Below are 27,643 nucleotides of genomic sequence, written 5' to 3' on the forward strand. Positions count from 1 at the left end.
ACCAGAGTCTGTCTCGAAATTCCCATCTGAACTAATCATTTTAGTAGAGCAACAGTCAATCAGTGAGTCTATGGATTATCGTAACTGTCTGGTCTGAAAACCAACTGAGGGGATACTATTGCTGAAAGGTAACCATGAAGTTGTTGTTCTATTTAGAATCGTGAGCATGACCTGAGAAATTGGCATTTCTTCAATTAATTGATTAATTACTGATCAGACAGTACACGGTACTGATTAGGATGTACACCTCGAGCATCATGATTTGAATCAGTCGTTCAATGCTACTTCATCTCGTACCAGATATACCATCAGTATAGCTGAAATTCTCAAATGAAAATTGAGTGGGTTCACTTGCGATAACTCATTCTTCAGTTTTTCGCCCGCGATGGAAATGAAAAAGAATCACGATTCTCGAAAGAAAATGGATCAATGCTCTTTCTAAGGGAAATAGTGACCCGTACAATGACTACGAGAAAAGCATTCATTCTAGCCTGTATGACAACTGCGATCTTGGAATGTTAAACAGAAAAAAAAGAACTACTCAAGATTGATCACATTGTGCTCTCCTTCTGTGTAAGATTCTTATCATGTTTAAGCAAGAAGTTGTGGAACAGAGGATCATGATGCATCGGTTTTTTCAGCGAATTCCAGTGCTGACTTTATAGATAATCTCTCATTGTCACTCATTGTAAGCCAGCTGACCAATTTATAATAGTAAATTCCCTCGAAATATGTCAGACGAAATGCAATTCAATCGCACATCATTCAATTCATGGTTTTTCATGACGAGATACTAAGTAAATAGTTGTAACAGCAATGAGAAAACTATTCGAAAAATTATCACGTATTCAGAGAGGTTTATATTCCTTTATTACACTAATCGATTCCAAGAATTTATTGAACGTGATCTGGAATTTCATTGAGGTTTGTAACCAAAATTGAAATGATTTAAGAGGGTTTTAAGGGGTGGGCGCTATCATCCAGCGATTTAAGACTGAGGAATTTGAATGCAATTACAACTGAAAATCCTTTGTTTCAACTAGTCAATGTTATAGCTGTCACACATGTCCACTACATCACGTAATATTTCAAATGATTACATTGAAGATCAATACGTTTTCACTTTTAATGTGAACAATAGAAACTATAGTTTAAACACTGATTTCATCTACAGTACAATCGTCCAGACTTGCGCGTTGCTGCGGGAAGCAAGTAAAATCAAACTGCAACTTAGTGGCATTTTGTGTTAATCAATCTTTCTTTTCTTTCTCTCTACAGATTGTGAGATTAATCCCATCATCGGGGTCTCGCCTCTCAGGATTAACTGGGTTGTACGAATGAAACACAGTTATTGAAACGTGATTCGACTTTACAATGATCATTTTAATCTACACGGCGATATATTAAACTGATGGATTAAACCAACACACGATGTCATCATGATTTACCAACATTTCTCAATGGGAAGTTTGAGTCCGGAAACAAAAACAGCGTTTGATTTCCCGACTGAGTTTAGAATGGAATTCAGTTTTTAAATTCAACAAAATAACCGTCAGTTTTTGTTCATCGTAGAAGATGAGAATGTGCTTCTGATTCATTGTATCCTATATAACTTCATCGGACGTCGAAAAACATTTCATTTCAAGAATAATCGACAATGGAAATACTTTAATCGGTTTTACAATCACTCGATAAAAGAACTATTTGCGAAGCTCAGAAATTCGGGGAACGTATCGAAATAAAAATGAATGAATCTTCTACAAGCGTCTATAACGCTACCATGGCAATGTTGAACGCATCCCTCGTTCTACCAGAGACTAATAGTACTGTCAAAAGCAGCAGTAGTACTGTCACGGCAAGTGGTGCTCTAGTTGTATCCACACCGCTAACTTCTACAGATGGTGCACAGAACGGCTCAAACAACAGGCGAAACCTTACCGCTATACATGGTCAACGAAATCATAATCCTTCCGATTCGGATCGTAAAAATCTTAACCAATATCTCGCAAAAAATGAAAATTTCACGAATTCTAACGACAATGTTACGGACTTAGCGGAATACCTACACGATGAAATCGCATCCATAGAAACTGCCGGCAATACGACTAATAAAATAGGATTTAGCGATCATTTAAATAGAACTGAAAATACAATTACAGGTGAGCAAAACTTTACACAGGCGATCTCAAATTTCACTGATAGCGTTACTGAAAGTTTAGTGAACATCACAACTGAATTGCTGACCAATAATCTAACTGATAATTACCCGAATCAGACATCTGTCAGTCTAAACGGAGTTGGAAATGTGACAGTTCCAACAATTCTGCTGGATGGATATGTGAATAATCTTACTAGTAATGCGAGAGATTACTCGGATTATAGCAGTAATGTATCCGTACTTAACCAGACGGTTAGTAATTTGACAGTAGGCATTCACCAACGACACCGTATCGGTGAAAATTATGTTATTTCGCTGCAGTATTACCTCGGAGAAATGATCGTCGTCGTGATTTTGTTGGGTATTTTGACCTGCTGGACGATGTTCGGGAACTTGCTCGTGTTAATCGCGCTCGGTAAGTTCAAAAACCTTAAAACGATGTCGAACTATCTGATCGGGAATCTAGCGTTGTGCGATTTTTTACTCGCTTTAACTGTATTACCGCTGTCCCTAGTCAATGACGTTCTCGGTCACTGGATATTCGGAGAAGTGATTTGTAACTTATGGCTTTCAATAGATGTGCTTTACTGTACAGCGTCGATTTGGAGTTTGTGCGTGATCGCTCTAGATAGGTTTACTGCTACTTCGTTTCCAGTTTGGTATCGAGAAAAACGTTCCATAAAACGAGCATCTATTTATATTACGTTAGTTTGGGTGTTTTCTATTATTGTGACCGTTCCACCCTTGTTCGGATGGCAGGACAAAAGTCTTAACTATCAGTTTAATAATTCGACCCAAAAGTATGAGTGCATCCTGTTTTCGAATGTAGAATACGTCATATATTCAGCGATGGGATCTTTTATAATTCCGTTATTTTTGATGGTGTTGCTTTACGTGAAAATCTTCATCGTCATACGAAAACGTTCGAAGCAGCTGCATCGCACGTACATGAAAAACCATCAAAACCGGCGAGGCGGCTCGAAGAAAGCCAGCATCGCGCAAACATCTCAAAAAGTCCAACCACCGCAAGCAATCGAACTTAATACCATCTCTAAAGTACAAAATACCAAACCGGATGATTCCAAATTATTATTTTCCTACAGTACGGATAGTTCACCCGATGTCGATATTAAAAGCGATGATGAAGATGAAGATGATTTGTCCTCCGATGGAGTTACAAATTCACAAGGTTATTACTCCGAGAAGGACACGTGTACGACTCTTTTGCGGCAGGAACTACGCAATGGAGTCATGTCTACGACGGAAGCGACCGACAGCGATACGCTAGTTATCACTAACCCATCATCTAAATTCACAGGTGAAACGACCGACAAAGAGTCGCAAAGTGACCAGGAAAAGGTTACGCTGATGACGAAGCCAGAAAAACAGTCGTCGGGCCCGAGGCGGAACCCGCTCTCCGATCAGAACAAAAACAATCAGGTGCCCGGCGAACACGACGGAGGCACGACTACCGAGGACGAAGAGGGCAAGAAGAAAAAACCGGCGAATTTACCGCCGAAAGGCAATCCGTTCAAACGCGACCGACTGCGGTCAAGTTTTCGCAAATTTGATAAACGCGAGCAACGAGCGACTAAACGAATGGGTATGATCATCTCGTGTTTTTTCATCTGTTGGATGCCGTTTACAATCATGTATTTAACACGTAGTTTATGCGCTAATTGTCAAGAGTTGAATCCGAATCTGCTGGCCTTCATTATCTGGCTCGGATATGCAAACTCTGGATTAAATCCACTGTTGTATACAATTTTCAACGAGGATTTCCGACGTGCTTTTTATCGGATGCTATGCAGCTGTTTCATCAAACCGAAGAAGGCGAAAGCGGGCATGAAATAGACAATATATGTACAGATAAAGGACACATTTTACAAAAATACTACTGTGACTATATTTGTGCCAATCATTGTGACATACGCAGAACAAAAACCCTGCAAAATGTGTAAATAAAACTATTTTCATTTGCTACTGATCCCTCGTAAATCTGGTGCCATGATCTTTATTCTGGAGGACTTTCCAATATAACATGTAAGTAAATCTAATGGAAATATCATTAAAAAGCTGATTATGTTTCTGAAATGCCTTTGTTGTTTTTTTACCATTGAAAATTGAACTCGCCGATTGTCTCGCGCAGCAAGGAATATCATCGAGTTTATTACATAAATATAGGATATGAGTAACATCCTAAAACTAAGCATATATATCTGAATCGACTGACCATCATAAATCGAAGAGTCCAGTTATGATAATACACATCTGGTTTCATATTCAGATCTCGCATGGATAGATCTTCATAAATGATTTTATTGAGTATTAGATATGTGCTGGTGAATTTGATAGTCACCTAGAATAATATAAATTTTCATGGAGGGCAGTAGATTTCCAGGCGTAGCATTAATGAGTTTCAATGTTGGCATTTTTAAAATGTTGTAACCGTTGGGTATGTTGAAACATCGCGATGTGTGGGTTCTAACAGCGATTGCGAATAGCACCCACGCGATCAGGTATCTTTTAATAGAAATTCATTGAAAAAAACCCCTACAACATCTCCCGCACATCCATTAGGATAAGGTTCAACAAAATCTGATACCAAGTAACCTCAAATGATTTTTTCAAAATTTTTTCATTCTCTGCATCACGATGATAGTTTTCATAAAACTTGCCATCGTTTTCGAGAATTACCCATTACAAAACCCATAATTCAGCCATTGAAACATTGGCAGGTTATTCCATTCTATTTTTTCCAAGGCACCAAATAATTCATTTACGATTAACTTTTTCTGTTTCATTCATCTAGTACTTCATTTATTTCCTACATAATTCTTTGAGTAATATTTTCCTAGTGAACACGTTCAAACACTGTTTTTTTACATCTGCTTTCCTCGTTTAATTACCGCTGATATAACTAACGATTCATGCAATTTCAATCCGTTTGATAATTATTGATTTATATGCCCTTTTTCCAGGAGAACAATTTGCATGATATTCATCAGATAATGGTGTATGAGACGGAGTGTCTGTCCTTCATATTCTGAACATCAGACACAATCATATCGATACGTATTGTAACGCAACCTCAGCTTCTCCGATCAGTCACATGTTATCACAATAAGATTTAGAAATCCCTCTGAAAATATGCGTATAATCCAGGGTTCATCCCCTGACAGATTGTGAGAATGCATACACCTCTAATCTCTTATTGCAATCAATCGAATATGGATGTAGATTGGATTAATCGAATGCTAATGGTATAGGATGGTGCTAGGCTCGTTTTCTTTAATCATCAATGAGAAAAAAACACCGCGTACTAATAATGAATGTATCCATGACTTCCACTGACGATGAAAAAGCTCTTTCCAATCAATGTGACAATACCATTGGGCATTTTTTCGACAGAATTGCTGCTTCACTCTAGATCAATCAACGGTCTTTAGAGAGACCTTGATAACCAACTGCTGGAAAAATTCACTTCAACGAGAAAATTGACATTTCCAAAATAAGAAAATTGAAGCCGCGTGAAACTGAATGAACTTAATAACCCGAGGCTTTGTGGCTTCAGCGAGAAATTTTATGATACTCGATAAAATTCTGACTTATCTGCGCGTATAGTTTTAGACAGGTCATAAGCTTGGATGACACAGGTGGTTGAGCAATGAATGAAAATCTAATTATTGCGTACATATGGAGAGTAAGTAAGCATCAATCTGTTTTACCTATATAACCTTCAATCACTAGTAATAAATGATTGTATCTCCGTTAGTTGTCCACTGTAATTAGTTGATTGTTAGGAAATGAGAGCAACCTTTAAGTAAATGAGCACAGAATTGTCCAATAATACTGCGCTGAGGGTCCTTTACATGTCAATAACTGATTAACATACAACAAAGCGGAATGTGTATATTCCATTCCTGCCATATAACCCAGAGAACTTGAAGCCTTGAAATATAAATAGTCTTCAATGATGATACAGAGACAAGCTATGCTTCATTATGATGAACCAATGGTAGGTCGATTAAGATTGAATCCGGCTAAAGCTGTACAGCTCGGATAAATCCGAAAATCTATACAAACATTCACGACACATGATTGGACCCAGGAGAGATTTACGTGCAAGAAACAGAAAACTACATCCACAGCAGGTGATGGCAAAAATCAATGTGGCAGACACTGATTAAAGAATTAAAGATGAATTTGATTAAAAAAAGATCAATGATTCTTTCATCAACTGAAATATAGACTTCAAAAGTTTTACTTGATGTTTTGGTTATAAGCCATTCTGGCGCCATTTTCTACGATATACATCATTGTTGAAAGGTTGGATTAAAGGGAAGAATCTTTAGATGATGCATTATTAGTTTTTGTTTATAATCCCCCTGTATTAAAACTAATCCTGTACGCTGAACCTATTTTTCATTCTTGCATCTAATAAATCAAACATGATCTCAATTTTCGTTTTCATATTACACAAATGTTATTTCCACATTTGATGACACCGATGCTTCGGACTGGAGCAATAATTTTCTCTATCGCAAAACTGTGAGTCTATCATTTCTGAACAGAGCCGGTGCATACTGAAAAAAGTAACAAGGCAGTAAACACTATAATCTTGCATACTGCAATGATAATAGGCTCCCAATATCATAGCACACCCTCGGAATCAGTCATAACTCACTGGTGTAAGTGTAATATCATTTACAGTTAAAAATCACCAGTTGTGGCAACATGATCTCGATCAAAATGCCAGCAAGAATGATGATTCCTAAATGTATCAAGTGACTTAATCGAGCAACGTATTGTATGACTAGAAAAAAATATCTACAAGAACTAGATTCAAAGAACAATCAAAATGTCATCCACAAATTTTGTGATCTGTTTACAAATGATAATATCAGTGGTAGCTGCTAGTAATAGGTCATCATTGCATCCCGCAGGTAATGTAGTAACATGAACGAAACAGTCCATAATGATTATAACTGTAGTATATGATTCATTTTATCATCAAATATACAGATATCCTATCCAGGAACACTTAACTATGTGATGCTGGCTGCAGCCAAGTCTTTTTTAACGTTTAATGTGGCAAAATATTCATTATGAAATAGAGCCATAAAACCACCACACAAACATATAAATTCAGATATAAAATCTGTGACTATGATAAAGAAATAGAAGATTCGTATCTCTCCTTTAACTGTGACTATGATAAGAAATCCCTTGTCAAAATGATTACTGTTAGTCCAAAGACAAAGTATTGATTACAAAAATAAATCGATTGGGATTGATACCATACTTGCCATCAACAGTGATATCGCATATTAGAATTTCCATTTGATTAGATATGTAGTAATTAAACCTTTGAATTAATAATATATGCACAAAGAAGATGGGATTTTGTTCTCCGAAATAAAAAGAGTCATTTCTAATTCAATAGACCAGATAAGAAAGTTCATTTCCTATCTGTCAATACTTTTAGCTTCTTTTTCTTAAAACTTTTTTCCAAGACCAAAGAATCAGGTCTATTACAAGCGCAGTGAAGGAAAATTAATTCGTTCAATGAAATACTGCAAAGTGATAGATGACCAGCAATAAAATGAATGCAGCAAATCACGAGGTTTAAGTGAATTAATCAATGTTCCAATGGCCTTTATAATGAATTCCAGTTATTTGATTAATTTTCCCCAGAGAAAAATCATGATCATCTTGTTCTATGTCCAACATCATCAATGAAATTCCGAAAAATCTATGAATAGCTAAATTGATATGAACTCCTCAAACAAAAGTCTTTTTGACTTTTTCTGAAATTGCATCGATCGGGGGAGGTTATCCAGTAGACTAGTTAGTTACCTAATCGTTGGTGGTAAGCTTTTTATAATCGGATGGGCTTATACCAACGTTAGGGATGACAAGGACCAAAACACGGTTGAAAAAAGTAACACTTCAAAAGTATACTTTCTATTCACTTCAGTCCACAATTAATGGCTTAATTCACAAACCAACACAGGTACCTTTCGAAATAATCCAATTTTATGTATGTTTCGAGTGGTTAATCAACATTATTTTGAGAAATTAATTAATTTCTCCACCAATTTCGCCATTGGCCGCCATTTCTCTGTATTGCACATGTGGCATGATAAAACAAGGGGACCTACAAGGATTTATATAAAACTTCCGAGACGAAACGACAATTTTTATTTTTGATGGTTTTCCAACTTATATTTCAAATCTTCGTGTTTTCCATAATAAATCATGAAATAATAAATTCTGGTAAAAGAAAAATGTGAATAAGTGTTGATTTCTTAATTTTTTTCAATTTCGTCGTTTCGCTTCGTTAGTTTGTGCTGTTGTCCTCGCCTCAACCCACAGGTGCCAGCACCTCCAGTAATTTTCAAAATGGCAGCTGTTGACCCGACGGAAATTTACTCTCACTTTACGGCCGATTTGCACATGGATTAAGATCGTCAGGTGAGGTGTTATAGGTATCAGACAAACTACGAATCTGTTGTGCGTCGATAACAACAAAAAATAGACGGATATCTTAAGAGACAATGAAATGCCAGGCAAATTACTCGTCAGTCAAATTGGCTGACGAAGATTTCATACAAAAATGACCTTCCCATTCCTGACTGTGGTTTGTGAAAATATCCGATTGTGAAACTAAACCACAGACAGGTTACTGACTACCAGTAGACATAAGCGATAATTTGGAATGACTTTCGCAACGACCTTTGCAGCTTTGAGCTCTTATTCGCCAGCAGTAAACTAGCATTTTTGGTATATCTCAATCATTAGAGCGCAGAGAAAATTGCAATCATGTATGAAGTCAATATGATAGATTCGTCATGTGACGCTTTATTCCGCAGGTGAAGATAGATAAATCAGGTTGTTTTACCCATTCCCCTGTGTGTCCGGTGATAGTAACAACTATACACACTCGCGCAACAAACTGTAGACATATCGAATATTTCATGTTGAAGCCTGCAGCTGAGAATATGCAGTGAGTCTTGAATTTGTGGACACCTCCCTTGTCTTGTAGCTCAGAAACAACTACACATTATTTTCACACAAGACTAGCTCTAAAACGGTGTATCAACCACCCTTTCCCGGCACGTAAATATATACAATCAAAGGCTTATTCACATTTTCTTAACCTTTTTAACACGCAGACACAGCTGTAGCTAAGATACGTGTCATTTATTGTACAAAACTTCCAAGTAAGCTCCATCGATAACTGAAGAACTTAGTCATTGCCGACATCACTCACCAGTGTATTGATGCCCAGAAGATAGAATTCATGGCAATCAGACACTTACTGAAAAACACCTGATTCCAAACAGGGTTTTTGGTAGGCTGTCTAATTAATGCCATTTCTGTCAGTAAGTAATAGTGGCACTATAGCATACTGATAACCAGTCAATTTTTCATGGCTAACATTCACTTAATGCATCAACCCTGACCAGCTGTCTTCATCCTCAATAACTTTGCTGGGCACACACAAGGAAAGGTTCCCTAAGGCCAAACCACGTTCCTGAGTGAACATGAGAATATCAATTAACCCTCTTCTTTCCGAAATTATCAGACAATTCTTTTCTATCATGCACTGTTCTTTGATGAAAAGAATCCATGTACTTGCATAGTCTCCAAAGATCAATCTGTCATTAAAGCGTGAACAGACAATTGATATCGAGAGTTCTGTCATTCCTTATATTGATCATGTCTATGTACTGAAATCTAAATTGGCTTAGTAGAATGTAAACAAGAGACCCATGGGCCGGATCTATAGCTAGGTGCATGTAATTCGTGATCAATTGAGAATACTGTAAGGTAAATGGCCGATATGACGATATTCCGGAAGAAAAATCTAAAGGATCAAAGAACAGCCTGGAGAGAATAAAGTGGATAGAAAATTAGGTTGCCTGAAAGATGAAATGGTCAATGCGGTCCAAAAAAGTAGAGACAAAGTAGAAGGATCTATACCAATGCACCGAGAACTAATACCAGAATAGTTTATTGATATCATTGGCCCAATAGCTGGAATTGCAGTTATCTTTTTATCGGAGACAAAAAGAGCTGCGAATAAAAAACCACAATTCTCATCAACCAAACAACAATGGAACGTACAAAATCATCAGAGCCTGCTGGGCTATTTACTATCTTATCATTCACGGGGCCTATAAGATTATTTCGTGTTTCCTTCATGATCAATGGAAGTGACGTTGGTCATTTCATAGAAGCCGTGTTCATGACATGGACGGGAAACACCGCGATCCGAAATCAATTTTCTTGACGGGATGGTGATCACATTTATCCCCCCTCATCATTGAAGTGAATACCATTCACCAGAAAGCAATCTTCGAATATGCTGCACCGACTTAAGAAATATGGCGGAAAACTCGCTGCAATCTCATACCACAGCATATTAAGTCAAGCGACCGTATCAAAGGTCTTATTTGGTCAACTTTCTATTCCTTGTTGTCCTGTGAAGTTCTTCCTTTAGGCCAATACGAGTAAACACAATTTACCACACGTGTCTTTGATGTTTTAGTATTTACAGAGATGCCGATATCAACTGAAATTTACAGCACCGAGCAATTTTACAGCATTCTGCTTTTAAAAGTAATAAGAATTATTAGCAAAGGTGGTGACTGCGCGACCAGTCAGTGTGGAGCTTACTAAATACTATTGGTCTTAAGCCCTCATTAGATGAAAGTCATTTGATTCCACAAAGTCTCAAATTGATTTAGAAATTCCTTGATCTAAGGAAGAATTACCAACAAGCAAGATACTGATGGAAAGATCTGCAGGTTAGAAAAGGGGACTAACCTACTGTCAATCAACCAATTCCAGACATTGCGCTGACCATTTTCAAAAGTGACGACCAATATACTATATCAAGACTGGATGTCATTGAAATTATACCTAGTTATCAAATGGCAAGAGTAATTGCTATATATTTACCAGGAAATTAAGCGATGTACAACAAAGACCCAAATTTGGGGACAAACATTGAAATAAGGTATACATACAAATAGACACATTAAACATTAACTGAACTCATGAGCAGATGCTTGTGACAGCTAATTTTCAGAGTTTCTGTTCAAATTTCAATATACACATGTTCAACGTAATCGCATAATGAATGAACTAATCTACGTGGGGATTGATTACTAATGACATTTCTGTCAAATTCATGTCAAGACTGAGCTGAATAGGGGGCTATCAGAATCGTAGCCTGTCAACTGTCTTGTTTTTTAATCTGTTTACTTATGTGGTAAAGGAAACTGGTTTTAGATTGTTCGATTAATTTCAACTAGATAAAAACTGATGGGCAAAAAATAAAAAAATATGTAACAGTGTGTTGGATTGATGAGTAAACACTGCACATCAATTTACACTCATAACAACTGAAATTCAAGCTGAGAAAATGAAATGAAGAAGAGCTCAACAAACATTTCAAGAAATGATTTCTGGAAGTCATCTACAGCGACATGAAGATTCATTTCCTAATGTTTTTCTTTGGCAAGCAAAAGTTCTTGTCCGTGTTCTGAACTATGAAAATACAATTCATACTCGGGATGATAAGTTCGTCGGGATTATGATCCTGGATCTCAAGAGACAGAAAACGGGCATCATCTAATCTAGTTGACAAAATACTGTGATTCAAGCACCAGTCAACTGGGAATAGCCAGTTTCTTATTAACTGACAACAATCTACGTAACTGAATAAATGACATTGATGTGCGAACGGACAAATGCTTACTCACAACCGATCATTTATTGTGACCGATCATGCGTGCACAGCACAATTTTGATATATGACTGCTCTCATTAACCCTTGTTCACCACTCCTTCAGACAATCTTAGACCCAATTAATCGGTACGTTTTCAATAAGTGGCTTACCATATCCTTGTTGTTTGGATTGGTGCAAAATGAAGGCGATTATAACTACTCATACTGAGATGGTCTTCTTACTTTCTCAATGCGCTCAGATGTTGATGTTTCTATATGAGGATTGAAATCGAGGGAGAGCTTTGAAATATAATTTTATGCTACGTATCCTGAATAATTTACTAAGGGGATGATCCTTCCATTACCTACTGCATTTGATTAAAGTTGATGCATAATAATTGATGTTACTAACGCCAAGTGAAGGTCAGCCTTGCGACTGCCAATGACTATATTCTCTGCGACTGCCAGCGACAATCGCGTTGCGAAGACCTGTCAACTGCACGCCCTTGAGACTGCCAGTCGCAACAAGTCGAACATGTTCTACTTTCTCAGGGCTGTCTCACCCAGTCACAACTGACATAAGCTGCTTTTGCCACTGCCTGAGACTTGTCTAGCTAAGTCTTAGGGCTGCTGCTCTATCAGTTATGGGTGGAAAAATTGCCCCCGAAAGTTGCGACAGGAGCTCGTGCTCCCACCTGGTTTCGCCCCTGGGGGTAATATTGCACAAGCTTGGTCGATGTTTTTTTCTCCGGCCACAGACACATAAACTGTTGGTTGACAGTCATTTGGCCATTACGGTAATGTTGTAGGATGTTTCTCTAATCCAACTCATCTCACACTAGCATAACTCATTTTATGCAACTTGTGTCTCCCTAATGTGTGGTCCATTCAGCTCTCAGAGGCAAAAACACAGGTCTCATTACCAATCCTTTGAACGTCAAAAAAAGGATCTACGTTTTCTTTGAAGTATCACCAAAGATTATGTCATGTATTTTTAGACACTATTTATTGAACATTGCACATGTCTGTGTAATAGACGGTGCTACAGGATTTCTTGAAATATGACACAAGAATGATTAGTTATAGATAAAAGCGCGTACATGGAGAAAGTTAATATCACTAACTGAGAGAATAAGCATTCATTCAGTTGGAAGGTTTTCTTAACAATACGAATATCTCTGAATATTATTGTCAAGGATTGATGCTGGTCACAAATCCTGAATAGCAAATTATGGTTATTTTCTTCAGTTTCTCGAAGATAAGAGATTGCATTAATGTCCCGGCGTAAAACTGTATATCGTAGCGATCTTTAAAATGCTGCAATGAAATCAATTATGACTGAGCGTGAGAATTGCACCCATTGACTCCTCTAACTTAGCTCTCGTTTCAACGTGGGGCACAAGATACCAAATGACATTAAATGAGCATTAGGTTTTATGACAATCTTTCGAAAGAGATGTTCTTAGAAGTGCATAGTTAGTCCCAAAGTTAGATCACGGAGAATGCGCCAGCTAATTATGATATATCTTCAAAGTAATCCGACAAGAAATGATCGGCAAAGATTAGTCACTGCAATAAATATCGGCTTCATCCCCCCAATCAAATACAGCATTCATTAATTGAGCAAGGAATCGAAAATAGTCAAATCTAGTAGTATGACTCACTTTTTTATTATCTATCGTGTTCATGATTTAATTTTCAAAAGAATGCGTACATTCGTCTATCTATTATTCGCAGATATTATCATCCTAAAACCGAGTTTTATCATGAAATTTCGTAGTTGCATTTATCGATACCGCATTTGAAACTGTTGATGTTCGTATGTATTGGATGGTTACTGACTAGGGTGAATCTACAGGTCCAACGTGATTTACTGTGGAACATTACGGCGACGTAGAGAATGATTTTTCCACTGCGCGCTTCCGTATTAACGGCCTGACTAACAGTGATTGTGTCGATGATATAGTAAATGTCTTAACTCAACTATCATAGTTTATGTAAACGAAGTATCGGAATGGCAGTCACGCCGCAGCAAACCGGCTGGTCACAAATCCAAATACCATTCATCGACAGTACAATCAAAGCCCAGCGAGAGAAAGAGAGAATCCTGAATGTCCATCCTCAGGTAATATCAGTGCAATGGACTGAAAACCAGCAAACCCATTTTCTCATTATTAAATATTTAGCTAAGAGATTTGTGTCCACGCTACGTGAATGTCAGTGGATAACCTTTTTTCATGCAACCAAGCAAGCCATCACCGCAAACACATTACAGAAGACTACATATACGTCAAAGCAGTTTTTCTGTTGCACATTTTCAGCTTTCACTTTTTTGTTTTTTGGATGACTGAGTAACTCATGGGTATATTTTCATTCTAAGAAAACTGGTCCGTTGGGACTGCAACAAAGAAAATGACTAAATCAATCGAAGTATTAAGATCAGTTGCCGATGTTTGAGCTTCGACATCTAAATGAAGATTGATATTTCTCATAATATAATCAGCAGAAAGCACCTGCATGTGTCGAGATGATCGATTTGACTTGTTGCATTTTAACATTATTCCATTTGATGCGTGCAACAAACTGGTTTCACTGGGCTGCCATGAAAATTAATAACTCGAAAAGTAATGGCATTCTTAAAAGCTTTTACAACAATTTACGACGTGAAAAAATGGCGTCATTCTAGTATGAAATATGACTCACGTTATTTTGATTCTTTTATATTGATATAAAAATGATATTTTGAATTTTTTAAACAGGACTCAAAATTGCAGTGAGATAAAAATTTCTGTAATAATTGTGGATGAGTGGAAGATATTACGGGAATCATTTTCATATGAAATGAATTATGAAATCAGATATCAACACGGCATAAAAAGTTTATGTTTTGAATATCATCACGTTGATGGGCAATTATCAAGAATTGATCTGGCTCCATTGGGAAATTAACCTAATTCCGTTTTACCACTATTTCCACGTGCATTAAATCAAATCTGAATTTCAAGTTTGCCAATGCAATTCAAGGTATGACAGGTTTGGAAAAATCTACCAATGTAAGAATCACCACACAAAAGTTATTTCCATCACAGCTGACTCAACACTTTTTGTTCAGTTCCGATGAAACTCTGTCAGAATTAGAATCAGATTTCAAACTAAAACCAAGGCTTTGGAATAGGGCAGTAGTATAGCTAAAAAATTACCATATATGCATAGCTTTGAAGAGGTGGTATAAATGCTGTTTCAGTTGTAGGAGCCAAAACTGTGAAATTTGTTAGGTATACAATCAGATAGTATCACAAGGCCGAAAATAGTGCTACCAGTTCAAAAGGTAAGTTGTGATAACATTCGGAGTTAAACTTGCTGTGAGAGCTGTCAGCTTAGTATTGCTAGATTTCAATTAGTCTATTGGTGTAAGACATGGAAAGTCACTGGGAAAAAGTTGATTTTAAAGGACTACTATCTCACAAACTTGTATATCTACGCATGTACAAGGATATCCTCTTCAGGTTGTATTGCCAGCCTGCTAACTAATGCAAGTACAGCATGATGACACATATATTGACAAGAGCTATCAGTGGAAACTGATGAAATCTTCAGCAAGTATCCACAAGGAGTGGCTAATAAGTTTGCCGAGACATATCTGATTTAATGATCATTATAAACTGATGCTCGACAATGCTACATCGGTTATGAAGTTAATCATATGATCGGATGATTGGTCAAACTTATGGAAAATGTGACCAAACTAGCCATAGCCATTCCTTTAATTAATTCAACCGACTTCAATTGAAATGCTTTATTTACGAGCAGGATAACTGGACATGCTGGATGAATCAGCAAGATGAAACAAAATGCCATCAACATTATCACAGGAGAGCACATCTCCCAAAACGGTATTAACAGCACCAGCAGATAAATGCGCAATAAAATTTTACACACAGTTGAGTGGTCGTCAACATTCTTACCTCAAAGCGACCATCAATGACCATAAATAACGCATCATTTCTTACCTGAAAGATACAAACATTGAAAAACACCCATAAATATTTATAATCGAGCTTATCTGAAACGATGCACCTTCAACAGCGAGCTATTGTTCACTTCAAAATTACATCTAAAAAAAAGTCAGCAAGAACACGTGAAATGCTAGTTTTAACAGTGAAATGGTGTTATCAAGTACGTTTTCTGAAGCGTTCCAACCTATCATTATCCATTTCCAGAATTTCAGGACTAATCAAACATAAATTCAACCTCCAAATTGACAAAGTGTGTTAAAATAGACCTGATGTTAGCTTGCAATGAACGTATCAAATATTCAGATAATATTCTCAAATCCAGCCATGGAATATATATTTGGAAAATGGCACAGGATAAAATTTCTAATTCGCAGTAAATTTGCGGCACTTTCTTTGGAAACTCTTCCACTCATCAACTATTCTTAGCAGTTAGCAAATTTTCTCATTAACTGCTTCATTCTTGACAAAACAAAGAATAAACCAAGTATTTCGATTAACAGATTCATTTAACATACCGAACTAACACCACAGGTCTGAGTGCTTCTTTACAGATTAGTTTTTCAAAGTCAATTCATTATTTCAACAGAAAGACAAGCACAGCAGTTTTTGCTAAACATTGCATAAGAAACGGGTTGAAAACACCTGCGCTTTGAAACCTCAGGTGCAAACCATAATTGAAAATTGCAAAAAAATAAATTCCTCGGATTGCGTTCAATGAAATCATGATGTCTTTGAAGTGTGATTATGTTACCAGAAAAGATTTCCAACACCTATTACAACAAAAAGATGCAGAGTTTTCGTATTTAGGGCTGCTACCAATTTTCATGATGACTCGAATGCCCTTATAATGACCCCTCCTTATAGGCACGCAATTTCTTGTGAGAATGCGATGTTAATCTTCCACGTATTCTCAAGAGAAGGATGGTGCACAACCTCAGGCAAATTCCACGAGGAATAGCAATCCAATTTGAAAATTGATGTTGAGTCTTGTTCTGTTTAAACAGTGTCATTCAACGGCTTAATACAACTGGACACTGTACCCAGCTCATAGGCTTAGGGAATTCGAGCGGCTAGCACCAGATAATCATTTGGTAACGTTAAATATGGAAACTTGCCAGCCATTTTTCAGTGAAGTTATTTCACCGCTAAAAAATACACGCTCAATCAAATCCAATTTATTACTTCTGTGCAACAGCGAAGATGAGCAGGGCCCGTTACACAATCTGTGGATAGAAATCCCTAATTTCCTGCTACGAGTTTAATAAGATGAACCGAGCGAGATCACAACGGAATCGAAGTCGGTAATACCCACCAGAAAATCGGCACCCTCGTGTATTCTTTGTACACACTAAGGCGCTAGGAATAGCAGATACCTCGAGGGGGAATTCAGCAAAAAGACAGCTGCCTCGGTGAAATTCGTGTCGGTTATTGCTGAAGCAGAGTCAACACATCGCCATCACAGAAACAAGCCACGATATAACTGACATAAGAATGATGTCATATGAGGCTGTTATTTTCCGCTTCATTTCCACGGATATGACTACCAGAAGGTGGCAAACATGATATAAAACTTATCGAAAAAAATCCTTTCAAATTTAAATAGTTCGATGCGAGCGAACTCCCCCGACGATGAACCACTCGGGTCATAAGGAGTCAATCATTGTATGGATATTATCAAGTCACTTAAATGATATTTGTATGCCATTTTTTGTCGGTTATCCTTTGAAATAAACTCTGAATGGGCAACGTTTTTACAAGATTAATGGTGACATTGAATAACGAGTCGTTACTCTAGTTGATACTGATACATTCCAAAAAGTGCAGCCTGAATTTTCCGATCTGATGGATGGCCATCTAGATATCGAGATAGATGCATACCGCGAACTTCCGAATGACAACTCGGCAAACATGAATAAATATATAGTGCGAGGGGAATATGACAACCATTTCCTAACTAGTAAATCATAATACTAATGGCGAACATGCGTCAGGTAATCTCGATTTCTAGAATGACAACTAATCGCGTAATATAGTCTTAAAACCTTTTACTCGAGAAAGCCGAAGCCGGCTGATATATCGTAATTTCCACTGATTGATCATCATTGAATGGATTTATCAGTTGTAAAACTGAAGAAACCTCAAGCCACTGAAATCAACACTTGATTTCTGATTGATATCATCATCAAAATTCGCACGAAGCCCCGACACATGCACACATGTTGTTAAATCACGGCCATTAAACATACGTCGTCGGTCCTCATCGTATCATACACATTCACTGACATTTTAATCCATCAAAATCTGCATTCAATAGATGATTTCTAGTCTCCGAAATGAATTTATACGACAGTATTGATACCGGCTGTTGTATAGAGAACGTTCCCGATGACTACATCACAAGTCTCGTATATCCATCCAGAAAACAAACATATAGTTTTCGACAATTGCATAAATAGATGTATTTCCATTATGCTGCGATGCAAACCTGCGACAATCTGATGCTTGTAATCTGTTAATCTATCTTTTTATGAATTGATACGTCATTTTTCATGAACAGTAGCGAAGTTTTTTTTGGAACAAATTAGTAATGATTCACCTATTCATCACGACTATACATGATAAGCTTTAGCAAACAGAAACCGCACATCATCATCAGTTTTGTGAGAAATAAAAGCAATCTTATAATGGGCTTTTTCCTGAGGGAGACCCAAGAAGAGAAGCCCGTAATGCGAAATCATAAGAATAATTGTCTTCGTTGTTCATAAAAACCATAGCAGCAATATGGTTATCGCTCATCACTGGAAGATAAATGTTTATTTGTTTCACATCAACTTCGATTAGATTGAACTTTGATGAAGCATTCGAAATCTTTTCATTACTTGTAGCAGGGAAGTGTGAGGAAAAATTTCATATGAGTTCTTGTACCATTTGAGAAGATAGTTTATTCTCTATTTTTAGAAATATGCGCTGCAGCTCAAGGCAAAGTAAGAAAGTTATAGATTATAAAAAGGAGTGCCTCTAGCAATATTGGGAAAATGTTTAGACATTTGGCTTAAAGTCAGTCCTAATATTGTTCATATGTGTAAATAGCAGTCAACATTTCAATTTGCCAAATTGTAAATTATGAACTTTTAAAGTGGCATTTCTTACATATTCAAATTTTATTACACCCGAGAATAACCAAACCATTAGACTTATACAATTGCGTTTCTTATTAGTATACTTCATGACTTAATTGATAAGTCCTTTGAGAACTGGATTCTGAGCGAGACTATTACCAAAGCAATAGATCTATTTTGAAATTTTCGCTTGACGCTACTCCCTAAAACAAAACCAGGATTGAATTCTCACTCGGTAAATGCTTTTATGGCAGCCATCTAAAAAATCTAATCGAGGATACACATAAAAAAGAAAATTGATACGTAACATGGTAAGATTGTGAAAGAGTTGCAGTGTGACACAGTGACAATCTTAAATTAATTTACAATGAGGAGATGTTAAACGCTATCAACTCAGTATACCGCACATGACAAATTCTTTTCAGAATCGAAAGCACGACATTGCGATATATCACGAGAGAAACATCTTCGATAATCAGAAGATAATTCAAAAATTACCAGCAAAATAGCGCTATTAATGTGTCAAAAAATGAGGGATTATGAAGCAATGGGGAGAATTTTCATCTACCAGTACTAGCCTGGCAATTTTCTTAATATGCAGAATGAGCCAAAATAAAACGCTTACATCAAAGTAAAACCTTCGTTCAAGGGTTTCAGACACGATCTGCATGTAATGAAACCTACCATTATGTCTCTAGTTGATTTTGAAAATTCGCCGAAAGCTGCACATAATCATTCGCACAGTCGTAAAAATAAGATGTCTCACTTTCCTCCTGGCACGAAATATAATCAAATGACATTCGACATATTTCGACAAAATGAAATGTTTGTAGGATCTGATGGAGATACAGTTCAGGCGCTGCTAAGCTTACAGCGATCATTTCATAAATTTGAGTGTCGACAATCTCAACGAAGTATTTAAATCTATTTCCCAAGGGAGCTTCTTGAAGGAACCGGCGCTCATGAAAAGCTTTCACACTTAAAAAAACATCCGTAATCACACAGAAATCATGATCAAAAGAAGGCAATTGTTGCCAGAAGGGCCTCGTGAGAGCTGAATTCACTAGGCAATCTTGAAGAATACTCCATAGCACTTGAAGAAGAAAAACTGCCATTTAGACGAATGAAGGAAGCGAAAAATTCGAGCAGCGAATAACTGTATTAAAAACGACTTCAGTCATTTTGCGTGAAACAACTGATTCAATTCCCAATGAAATGTCAAGCTTTGTCAACCACAAATGGAATAACACAAATCATTGGCAAGGGAACAGTGCTGTAGATTAGACCTTTGATTGGAGTAATTTATGGAGTTCAAAGATACAACGGAAGTGGGCAGAAAAGGCATGTTAATGCAAATGAGAATGATCCAAGTCAATTGCACGGATGCAATTCTATGGCCGCGATCACACAAAGATGATTTGGCCTGGATTAGGCCTGAACCAAATTTAGCCCGTGCCTAATAGATACATAACAATGCTCAAACAAAGCGAAGCGAGTCATTTCTGGAAGCAGTTGCAATCTACACGCAATGATTTGTCCCATGTGTTAAAATTTGGTCCGAACAGGCCCCATTTGGCATTTGTGTGAACAGTTGTGTGAACAGTTGTTGGGTCAAAATCGCTCGAGTCATTGCGGCTTATCTAACCATGTAGGTTTTGATGAATTCTGAAGATTATGACGATAGAATCTCAACATGAAAATCATGGGAGAATTAATGATTGAGTAATCAAAATCTCAATAGAATACAATGAAGATGATCATGTAATAAAGGATGAGGAGAAACTTTTCCTGAGCTAAATAAACCCCTAACCAAGCCAAAGATACGTTCAATACTGAATCAAATCACAATTCTGATCATTGTCTGATTATTGATTCATATGGATGGCAAACTCAGTTTGTAATCTTATTGTTGATATTTATTGGCAACCCTTCAGAGATTTATCGACATATATGTGGAATACAATCAGCAACCAGCAAAAGCAGAGTGTCGGTTATGAGAAGGCTTCATCAAAACCTTGAACCTAAGATGAAAAGCACAATTGGAAACTGAAATACAGATGATAGTAGAAGCAGGTATCGTTGAATTGAAAAATTCAGCTACATAGATGCACGGCTAGTAAAAACGATTTCTCAACATGCCGATGGGATCTAACAGAGCAATTTTTGCAAGATTCAGGATAATTGCCTTTTTTCCATGTAGGCCTAAGCTGTAATTGGGTTTAATGTCAATGCCAAAATGCCGGATGACCAAATCTGGATGGATCAGCTTAATTTACGGAATGAAGGAACTGCCCTTATCCTCCGTGGTGTATCTGGTCATCCATCAATAGGATGGACAACAATGTCAGTGAAATCGGAGATTGGCCTTCCTCTATTACGTTGCTATCAACAATCCTGTCACAAGTGATAGGAAGTCAAGTAAACATGTCAATTATATCCATTAATCAAATTCAGTCAAGCTACAGGTATTGCATATGTCACGGATGTAGGTAGAAAAAATATAATTGACGATCATCATTTGTCTAAATTGTAGATTAGAAAGTGAGGGGCAGAACTGTTATAGGGAATCCATTCACAACTCTTTTTTACACTAAGCGCATACTGCAAAAGGTGATTTCCATCCATGAAAACTTTGACAAGGCACGACGCTGTGATGCGTACACCATTCATACGTCAGTCAGCTTACCAATGAGCTTATCTGTAGATTACAGTGAGTGTCACAGTTGAGTGACACTATTACGACAAAAGCGGAGGCAACGTTAGGCATATCTCCTACCACATTTGAAATTCAAATGACACTCCATCTGATGCTACAAAAACTACTACAAAATCTACCCTGTGACCTTTTTTAATATGTACGGTACTTGAATCTGTAGTAAATTATAAAGTACAATTTATTTTCCAATTAAAACCGAAAATCTGGCAGGACCGATATCATTACATATGTTATTGATAGAATTAATAACAAGCAATCGCAGAGGAACTTCACAAATTGCGTGACTTCAGGAGACTTCATTCATTACGCCAGTGCGTGCATAGTTCGCTCAATTAGGATGGTATATGATAGTGCTATTTTTCATTCCCTTCCAGCTCATTAGTGAATGCATGGTGTCCAGCTATTTCATATGGCTAACCAAGCCTTCCCTGACAATGACATAAGTGAACTCTGCTTTTAAGTTCCAAGGGCATTCTCAAGAATTTCTACAGGCACATTTGTCAGCAAGTCTGATAACGAAACAATTTCAAATGGAAAATTTCCTAAAATTAAACAAACAAAAAAAATTTGGATTTTTTAATTTCATAATTACGAAGAATGCTGAAATACTTCAAAGACCACCATAACAAATTTCTTTAATATAACCCCAGTATGTTCAGGCTACAATTCCTCTGCACTCATTCACATTTTGACAATATGAGCTGGCTTAGCGTTACAAAATCTTGCAGCGCAGACATGTTAGATATTCAAACATTGCTGCTTCGAGAATATCAATGAGGAGGATTACAGTCTAAGAAAATGAGTTTAATAAAATCCCTGATTGGATGATGTAGTAAAAAATAGCCTTGGCCTTTATACAGATGACACTTATCTGGAAAGTCAATAATGTGTTGAGATTGAAATTGAAAGTTGAAGCGAGTAATTTATTCATTGCCTAAGTGAATGGTTTACACAAGATTGTGTCATGGGTCACAAAATTTCAAGCACTGCAATGTTTGTCTTACATTACTTAAGACGAGCGAGATCTAGAATCGACACAACCACCTTCAGATATGGTAACTACATTCAAAAACTATGGAATAAGGACTGCTCAAATAATCACAACTCATATTCGAAACATGTTTTCGTGTTTTTTGATCAATGTATAGACATGATTGTCTTGAAGATGAAAACCAGAACAATCAAGTCAACCCTACAAGATAGTACAAATGTTGATGCATTTCGAATAAGCAAATTTCACATTTTCCGCAAATTAGGCAGTCTGCACCATGGATGAAAAACATTATCGTATCTTTTTGAAGCAGGTTTTTCTCAACGGCCCACTAACCAAGATTTTTTGGCAATTTAAGGTCATTGGCTCGTAGAACATTAGTTATTCTGATGGAAATGCAGCAATTTCTATGCCACAAGTTGAATGCATAAACCAAAAAAATGTGCACTATAAATGGAAAGATATAACGCTTAGAAAAACCTGCTGAAGAATAATAAAACTATCCATTATACCATCACCTCTCTACGCATACTGCTATAGATGGTAAGTGACCAGTTCACTATTTATCAGATTCAAATATGAGATTTTTCATATACTGTGCACATCAAAGATTGGAATAATTAAAATAAACACAATCAGTCTGTTGGCTACAGATCAGATGAACACAGTTATTGACAGAGGCGTGGGTAAGCAGATAATAAAAAATGAAAATCTGACAGGTGAACACACAATTATCACGTTTCTAGAAGAGATTACAGCCAATGCCATTAATAATATTTCATTTCTGTATCGGTAATTGACCTGGAATGTCTGGCATATGCCACAATTATGAGGTTTTTGCGTGAATAAACAGCATGAATATCAGAAGAATAATACAAATTGTACAAAATGAAATAACGGTATTGTTTTGTCACCACAGGGCGATGAATTCCGATAAGTCATTTCATAAAATTGGTATTCATTTGTCACCATTCTCAGCCGATGCTTTTAAAAGGTATGCACTCGGAACGCCACTTGTTCGACGTTCATTGCGCTGACCTTAAGCAAATACAGTCGGAAATAGCGACGGAAGAAGCATTTTCTTCCCTGATGGTTTTGTCCGCACTATCTTTGATTAAGTTATTGGAAATCAAGGCATTCCGCAAGCACACAGTTAATTGACCAATTGGTGGAAACTGAACAAACTAATGCAATGAATGGCGGACAATAAAATAATATTCGTGAGGAGTACTGAGCTAAATGTGTTTCACTAGTGTTGTAGATGTATACAGTGTCCTTGAATACTAACCACTTTAACACTTGCGCATCATTTTACACTAACTCATATAAAAGGTTGGATTCATTTAAGCAGGACGTTCTTCCCACTCATACCAATAAGTGAATGAAGATAAGGAACAATCTCTAATTAAGAGTTTAGATTGATTGCGTGTCTTCGTCAAAGTACTGCTACAGTTATCCAACAAGCGTTCCTGGAGAAGACAATGACAGGCATGTGTTGAATTTAATTTTTCTTCACAGACACTTTGTCTGAGTAGTGAATTTTTACATAAAATTAAGCGAAAGATGAAAATTTTATGCATAAAATCTTTGTCGCCCAACTTAACGCTTTACTTGTCGATGCGATGATCTAATCGAAAAATCTATAGAAGTATCTCGCGAAATCTTATAGCGTTATCATTTCCATCGTCATGCTTCGACGATATAAGTATGTATGAGCTGGTTTTAATATGGAGCATTTACCCGAAGAACATCACGCAGATCAATATAATATGGGCGCTTATTGCGAAAATGAGACTTGTACAAAATCTACTGAATAAATAGCCAGGGTTGAGCTGTATAGAGCCAGCGGCGAGGATTGACAGGTAGTAAGTGATATGATGATGCCGGCTATGATGCAACTCAATAATCTCTGGTCAGATACGCATATATCCTCTGATAAAATCAATGAAATTTGCAATGCACACATTCATAAGGCCGAGCGTAAGAATCAAGAAGTGGAAAATTCATCGGGAGCTATAATCAACGATTGAATCTTAATTACATTTGACATTTCGTTTTTTTTCACTATTCACGCAATTCTCTTCAACGGAATCTTGTCAACCAGCGGGATAAAATCTTGCGACAGCGATCAATGGTGAAACCTGAGACAGGTTGTCGGATTATCAGCCAAACAATCAACACAAGCCTTAATGGCTCTGTCAGAGTCCGGGGCAAGTTCAGAAGAAAACATCTCAAGCTGACAATGGTAAATATCCCCTGTGACCATTAACACTGGTGAAATTGTTCCTTCAGTAACAGCTGTCATGGCATCACAGACATTTCAAGCTTAACTTTCATTGTTCACAATATATATTGATCAAATTCTCAACTTTTTAATCGCTAAATTCATTATTGTGATGTGGAGCACTATTTGCAAACAACGAGGAAGTATCTGAAGGGATGCAACAGATGGAATAAACATCAAGTCAAAATGTCTCTAAATATTTGAAACCCGAGACAATTGTTTGAGATACCTGATTACACTAATTGGTTGTATAGAATTTAAGATGCCTTCCTCAGAATTACGAGCGATATTCCAAGTTCTCTCACACAACAAACTTATTGGAACTATAGATGATTAATTTCTCCTCGATGATGCGTAGGAGCAAAAAACACTGGAATCATAGAAAATAAACAGCGACTGTCACACGTCAGTATGAATATATCGACTGGAGACATGGCAAATGAAACCGTACACATGATTTACTTTCATTGTCCAATATATAGCAGTTAATAATATCACTGACATCATCATCTCAACAGTCAATCATATCTTCATATCACTGGTTATTTGACTAATAAAAAAAGCCATATTCAATATTCCACCCACTGGTACATGATTACAATGGGATACAGAGTGATCATAGAACGCAGTGGTCAGTTATACGCTATCCTATAAAATGACTGACAACATACCATGGTAAACATCAGTGAAGATATTATTTATTGCACCGAGATCATCATCAATCATTCACCATTCAGTTAAGAAATGCATCCATCAGATTTTAGCAATGAATTCATGAAATATAGAGAAAGGAGACGCGGAAATGGATAAGAGTCTGCAACGAGAATTTGACGTGTCCGAATAAACATATTCACTTCATCAAGAGGGATTAAAAGTGCCACAGGTTCATGACTGTGAAAATACAGAACATACAGAAATAAGACTGGCAAAAAACTTTGTATCATTTGTCTTCTGTGAAACCAACATTTTGGGAACATTCACTTTCATGTGAGGCGTGCGAAGCAATCAAACATCGTATTACAAAAGTGGTGTATACATCATTATAGCTACACTCATTAGAACGCCTGTTTGATTGATGTGGTTTGTAAAAGTCATTTGATTGTCATCAGGTTGCACAGGTGCTTCTGCGAGGCAGCAAAAATCAAGATTGATTGAGAAGTACCGATTCGAATGTCCCCTTCTACAAGACATAAACCTGTGAGAAAATGACGCGTGTACTTCAGCCCGGAAATGAATCAATGGGTTTTCTGATCGAGTAACTCAACAGACAAGAAGCCCAAGGGGTATGCATATACAGAACAAAACAACCACTAAAGCGTCCTTAAAATCAGCATGGCAGTGCTTATCTCTGAATTGTTTGTTACGTGTAGGTTATTATTTTGCCTGTTAAATGAGCAAAGACATTGAAGGATTTTTTATCCATTAACGAGGCTCTTTGTGCCAAATTGTCTCATTTGCACTTCGGGTCTTAGAAGAATCGTTCAAACAACCATTTTCCAAATTCAATATTCATACGATAGGATTGATTGCACGTGATCATGTTTACCAAACGATCGGGCAGCCATCAATATGTGATAAAACAGTGCTGAAACTCCCATCAACTTACAACTTATTTTGAATGGTTTCTCGTGACAACGTTGTTTTTAGGTAATAACAATCAACAAGCCGAATTGGCCAACTGTTTATCTGGCAATTTGGTAAAGTAACAATTTTGGCCTTGACTCGGTGCAACTGGAAAAATTTACCTGAACGGAGGAAATTGCGGGATGTCAAACGATGAAATATCAGACCTGACAACCTCATTCCATCCAAGAAAACTGTGCTTGGAATGTATTCGGCTGATGTTATCTATTTGTAGCCAAGACCTTTCTAACAATAGGTGTTTCAAAAAATAACAATATACCCTTACCGACAAATATTTCCATTCGAAAAGCTGCCTGAGATTTCAGGTTTCAACGTATCACACTCTACACGCTTTTTAAGTTGTAGGACATTGTTACGTAGGGGTATCAACTCAACTGTAAGCTTAGACGGTATTCAGGAATCACAATGTCTAAATCGAGGGAATTACACAGTATCTCAGATATGGATTTTAAGAAGGCTTAAATGGAAACAAAAGTGAAAGGGCACTGCCTTTCAAAATGAGCAAAGCTACATCTTTGAAGCAGCTGAAAAAAAAATAAGATGTTTTGAGTCGGTGGCCGAGACATTCAGACCTTAAGAGACTATCAATAATGCCTTTGAGTGACTAAGCAACGTAGTGGTACATCGCCCAGCAACCTGCTAAAAATTAATCACGAGCAATCAGTTGATTAGCGCAAACAACGTGGTCGATGATCGATGGTCACCAGAATATACACAATCAACACTATGTGACGTGAAATGCCAATAATGCCACTAGCCCCCAACCTGAGACACTACCATTTATCACAAAGCAACAACAAGCAAAAGCCGACATTCTCAATCATCAGTACCTCCCTGAAAATAGTCAAATTTAGAAAAAAATGTACGCAAGATTGCACGGATATCGATCACCCCCTCTAAACATAGATGCTATTAACCAGACTAGAGGAGGACATGCCTCTGGCATCTACTTAATCAGAACACTTTTACGACA

At 37.1% G+C, this 27,643-nt stretch overlaps 2 protein-coding genes across 3 annotated transcripts in view; one reads left to right on the forward strand and one right to left on the reverse strand.

Annotated features, from left to right (window-relative positions):
• The window catches only part of LOC141900402 (phosphatidylinositide phosphatase SAC2-like), a 78,837-nt gene that overhangs the window by 41,020 nt on the left and 10,174 nt on the right, over positions 1-27,643 (reverse strand). The window lies entirely within an intron of this gene.
• Positions 1,781-27,643, forward strand: part of LOC141900838 (uncharacterized) — a 29,767-nt gene continuing 3,904 nt past the window's right edge. Inside the window, exons 1-3 of the mRNA XM_074787884.1 lie at positions 1,781-3,963; positions 12,578-12,613; positions 13,893-14,025. Coding sequence (XP_074643985.1) covers positions 1,781-3,963; positions 12,578-12,613; positions 13,893-14,025 — 2,352 coding nt within the window. The remainder of the gene's footprint in view (positions 3,964-12,577; positions 12,614-13,892; positions 14,026-27,643) is intronic.

Source organism: Tubulanus polymorphus, chromosome 2 (assembly GCF_964204645.1).
Source record: "Tubulanus polymorphus chromosome 2, tnTubPoly1.2, whole genome shotgun sequence".
NCBI classification, from domain to species: domain Eukaryota; kingdom Metazoa; phylum Nemertea; class Palaeonemertea; order Tubulaniformes; family Tubulanidae; genus Tubulanus; species Tubulanus polymorphus.